Raw genomic sequence first — 5000 nt, forward strand, 5'->3', positions numbered from 1 at the left:
TTCTTTGCAAGTCTTAGAGGGCTCTAAAGCCGAGACCTAATTAGGCTCCAAGAGGTGGTGCGGTATGGGAGAAACCACAGGATGGCGGCTGGCTCGCCATCAGCACATGCATTACTCTAACGAGGCAACGGCAGCCATGGCACTCACAGGCACCGAGCCACAGCTACTGATGGGGAACAGGAGTGTAAGAATCATTGTGTGTGTGTGTGTGTGTGTCTGTGTATGTGTGTGAAAAAGAAATGAAAAAGCAAGTGCTCAGCTTGAATAAGTCCCCCTGAATTCCTTTCCCAGTGACATCAACCGTGTCAAATCTGCGGTCAGTCCCAAATTCCTTGGCCCTCCGGGGTAGTACGTCTTTTTTATTCGATTCTGTTTGTGTGTCAGTATGTGGGTGTGTGTGTGTGATTGTGTGTCAGTACGTGTGTGTGTGTGTGTGTGTGTGTGTGTGTGTGTGTGTGCGTGTGTCAAATCGGTCTGATGATGCTTCGCTTGGTCACACAGGAGTTGCCTAGCAGCTTAAAAACACTACACTCGTCCCCTCGCCATCGCCACCCTTTTCCTTTCCGTTTGTGTCTGCCTTTCTCTTCATTTACTCATCTGGTTTCCTGGCCACCACAAGTGGGGCTCATCTCTCACCCCCATCCCCAGTATGCATGAGGGAGGGAGAGAGGGAGGGTTGCGGAGCTCAGGCCTGGAGCAGATAAATAAATAAGAGCAAAAACAAACAGAGAGCCGTCGGATGAGTGCTGCACACATTGCTGCTGTTTGCACGTCTCTGAGTGGAGCAAAACAACAACAACAAAAATACTGCTGGCATGGGCCCTACGATCTAATACCCACACATATACACAGACACATACACACACACACACACACACACACACACACAGTCGTGTGCTGTCTTAGTACTCACACATAATTAAAATGACACATCTAGCAGAGAAGTAGGTGATGATATGAATGAAAACACACACACAAGGATATGTATACACAGATATGTACAAACACACACACACCTCCACCTAAGTTAAACCTTGTTGTTCCTTCCTCATGCATGGCTGGCTTTGGGGTGTTATGTGGACACAAACAGGTGCAGCCATGCGTTTAATGCGTGTTTTTCTATTTAAAAAAAAACAAAACATGTTGTGTGTATGTGTGTGTATCACCATGCTCTGGCTACAGGCTTCTGCAAGCTGCTTTTAGTTTGTCAAAACATAAAAATAAGCATGAATGGTGCTTCTGCCAATGAGGATTGACACAACCCCCCCTCACCCCCAATCCTGTTGCTCTGTCACACCTAGTCATGCTTTTGCGATATTTTCCTGTTACATTGATGAACTCATAGCAGGTCTTCAGGGATTATTGAATGTATAGGTTGTTTGCTTACGCTTCAGTCGAAGGGGTGTCGGGGGTATATCGTGTCATCCTTGAGGAGTCATCGGGAGTGACACCAATCAGCCGATGGGACAAGTACGGAAAAGAAGCGAGCATCAGAAACTGACAGGGCGAAACCTCCGAGGCCGTGCTGTTTCTGTACTATTAGACAGAAGGTTGGCACATTGCGAGGGCTGGGAGATAACTGTCAATAACCCCGGGATGACTCACCTCTCATAAGCCGCGGAGCTTGTTCGGATACAGCAACATTTAATTACCAGCAAATCCTCGCTGCCTACCGTGCGGCATTAAAACGTGTTGGCATCTGATGTGACCTTTTTAAATGATGTATCGATTTGTTAATGCAGCCCACGCTGTGTGTGAATGCGTGGATGTCATCGCACAAATTCATAGGGATATTTGGAGGCAATATTGATTTAGCACCCATCCATCTCTCCACACAACCCTCAACCCCCCCAAAAAAGAAATGTTGGGCTGGTTTTTTCTTTCTCTCCTTTTCTCTGGCTGGGAGTTGCTGATGTTTGAAGGAAGAGACGTCTTAAGAATTTTTCGGCTCACGACAGCTCAAGACTTTGTTCTGTTTTCCACCGAGCCTCATCAGACTGCATTTATGATTTCAAAGCCACGTAAATGTCACATATACGAAATGTCTATTCATATTTTAACAAGTGGAGTGAGATTGTCAGAAAAACCCACACCCTACTGTATGTCTTTCACATAAGCAGAGGTGTTTAAAGGGCTGTATCTTTTTCAAAGCTCCTCGTGGGCCTCTAAGTTCCCCTTTGAATGCAAGAGTGTGAGCACATTATAAGGCTATGTGTAAGTGCACGTCTGAGAACATTCAGTTATAGCTATGGAAAGGCTCTCTGAAGATGAATGCGACCGAAGTGTTACATATTCAATATGGGTATACATGTAAGTGTGTGTGTGTGTCAAAGTTTTAGTATTTCAAAGTTTGAGTGATTCAGTGAATGAATATGTACTATGGCATTGTGTATGTGAGACCCTTGCTGTCACCATGACAGATACATCCACTGTGACAGTGGGCTGTTTGTCAGTGTCGGCCATGTTGTGGCAGCGTAGCGTTGATGTCTATCCCCTCTGCTGTCCCTGCTGTCTGGCTGGCCTAGTTCGTGGAAGCATGACGGCGGTTGAGGGTTAGCAGAGGGTCGGGTTTGACATGGTTGACATGTGTCTGTCAGAACGTTCTGGCGCAGGTGAACAGCCATCCATTTGACTTCAGCCTGCCTGCAAACCCCAGTGTGCCTGATTTAGTATTCCAGGCATGCACTAGTGTGGTTGTGGGTCAAGTCTATTTATCCCCACACTAGCTGTGTTTTTATCGGTTTTATAGGCAGATAAGGAAGTCCGCTGGAATGTGTGTGGGTCTACAGACACACACACACACACACACACACACACACGCAACCCTGTTAACAATGATGCAGTGTGACACACATTGAACATACACTCTCAAATATATACATAAACACACACACACACACACACACACACACACACACAAGCATACATAAAAAAAATATATCCCCCCAAATATAGACACTCACACATAAACAGACACACACACACACTGACACACACAGTCCAATGCTTTGTGCTGCTTGCTTGACTACCCATGGCTGGACATGCTGTTCTGACGAGTGGATGATTCATCTCCCCATAGCGTCCTACTCAGTCGGCAGTTGTCTTAATGTCTGTGTGTGTGTGTGTGCGTGTGTGTGTGTGTGCGTGTGTGTGTGTGTGCACACTGCCTTCCCCCTTCTTCCTTTACCAAGAACACATAATTCCCACTGAGGACTTGGTGATGTTTACCTCCAGAAAAACACCTCCACTACATTTCAGTCCTTTATCTGCTGATTACTTATTTATGGCCCATCTATTGCTATTCCTCCCCATATCTGTGTGTGTCAACGTGCCAAGACTAGAGAGGGAAAAAAGAGAGAGGGCGAGAGAAAGACAGAGGGAGTGGGAAAGAAAGATAAATAGAGAGAGAGAGCACACACAAAAAGGGGGATGAGAGAGAGCTAGATGGAAAGGGATGAGGGCGGTAAAAGATGGAAAGCATCTTCAATAGCAGCAGCCACAGCACAGATGTAATCTCTGAGATTGAAGAGCTTGTGTGTGAGTCAGGAAAGCAGCCACCTGGCAGGGAAGAGGTTAAAAGGGTTATACTGCCCCCAGTGGCCCATGCGAGAACTGCCCCCAGCACCGCAGGTTCCTGATAAATGGCTGTGTTGTCAGTTCGATCTGAGAAATACACTGCTAGAGTGGAAAAGTGAGAGAGAGAAAGAAAAAAAAAAAGAAAGAGGGAAAGAAAAGTGAAGAGAGAGAGAGAGAGAGGTAACTGAGATTAGATGAAAAGTCTGTGGTGGTGCTGAAAGAACAGCACAAGAAAAGACAAATATCTGAATAAGAAGAAAGCCAACAAGGTTGTGGAAAGATTGATGAGAGCACACGAGAGAGAAAAAGGGAGAGTGAATGAGCAGAAAACAGAATAATCCAGAATGTCCTCACCCTAATGCTATTCCATCAGATATTTATAGCAGCAGAAGTCTTGCGGCTACTGTTTGACCTGTTGAGCAGCAGCACTGAAACAAATGGGGACCGTTTATTAACTGAATCACACTGCCGCCTCTAGTCCAGCGCTGTGCATCGATTCCCATTATGAATATATGTATGGTGCTCGATGACTCGCTGCCAAGCAGCATCATTAGACTGGACCTAGCGAAACCTCTGCAAGCACAGTAGACAAGTAAAGGCACCATTTGTTAAGCTGATGCCGATGCCGCTCGTGGGTGCAGATGTGCAAGCGTCTGCGGTGCACTGGTGGGTTTAACAGGACACAATGATGCATGACACAGTGCCTACAGTTTTTACGCAATTATGTGATCACAGAATTGAACATAATTTTTTTCACGGTGCTGTATATTATGTTTAATAGCTGCATACACTGCACATATAGCAGAAAACAAGCCTTGATGTTAAATTCTACTTCTTCTAGACTCCTGATGGTGGTATACAGTTATGTCATTCTTACTGCCACTGCTTCATGTGCCATCCGTTTTGTGTCAGGCGAGGAATGACATGGAATGACGAAATACCACTAGATTCACTAAATTCATTTTCTCTTCCATTTATTTTTTCATCTGAACTGTTTCTTTGAATGAGCAATCAAAGAGTCAAAGCTGTTGCACTGGTGTTATGTTGTACGCAGCTTTAAATGTGAAAGACCATACCTGTATTACACAAGTTAGTACTGTACACTCATGGATAATCTCTCTATCTCTCCCCTTCCTCTTCTCTCCCTTCATCTCAGATGACCCAGGAGCAGTACATCCTGGCATCTCAGCCCAACCCACTGCAGCGGACGGGCTGTGCGCAGGCGTACCCGGTGGGCATCTACGGCTGGAGGAAGCGCTGCCTCTACTTCTTTATCCTCCTGCTCCTCGTCACAATGATCGTCAATCTGGCCCTGACCATCTGGATCCTCAAGGTCATGAACTTCACCGTGGTAAGTCACACAAGCCTCGCGTAACACTAAGAGAGAGAGAGAGAGAGAGAGAGAGAGAGAGAGAGAGAGAGAG

The 5000-nt window shown here is 45.9% G+C and overlaps 1 protein-coding gene across 1 annotated transcript in view; it reads left to right on the plus strand.

Annotated features, from left to right (window-relative positions):
• Positions 1–5000, plus strand: part of sgcz (sarcoglycan zeta) — a gene marked incomplete at both ends in the record, with an annotated part of 200847 nt that overhangs the window by 111917 nt on the left and 83930 nt on the right. The window contains one exon of the mRNA XM_080837147.1: positions 4733–4927. Coding sequence (XP_080693273.1) covers positions 4733–4927 — 195 coding nt within the window. The remainder of the gene's footprint in view (positions 1–4732; positions 4928–5000) is intronic.

This window comes from Sprattus sprattus (genome assembly GCF_963457725.1).
Source record: "Sprattus sprattus genome assembly, chromosome: 4".
NCBI lineage: Eukaryota > Metazoa > Chordata > Actinopteri > Clupeiformes > Clupeidae > Sprattus > Sprattus sprattus.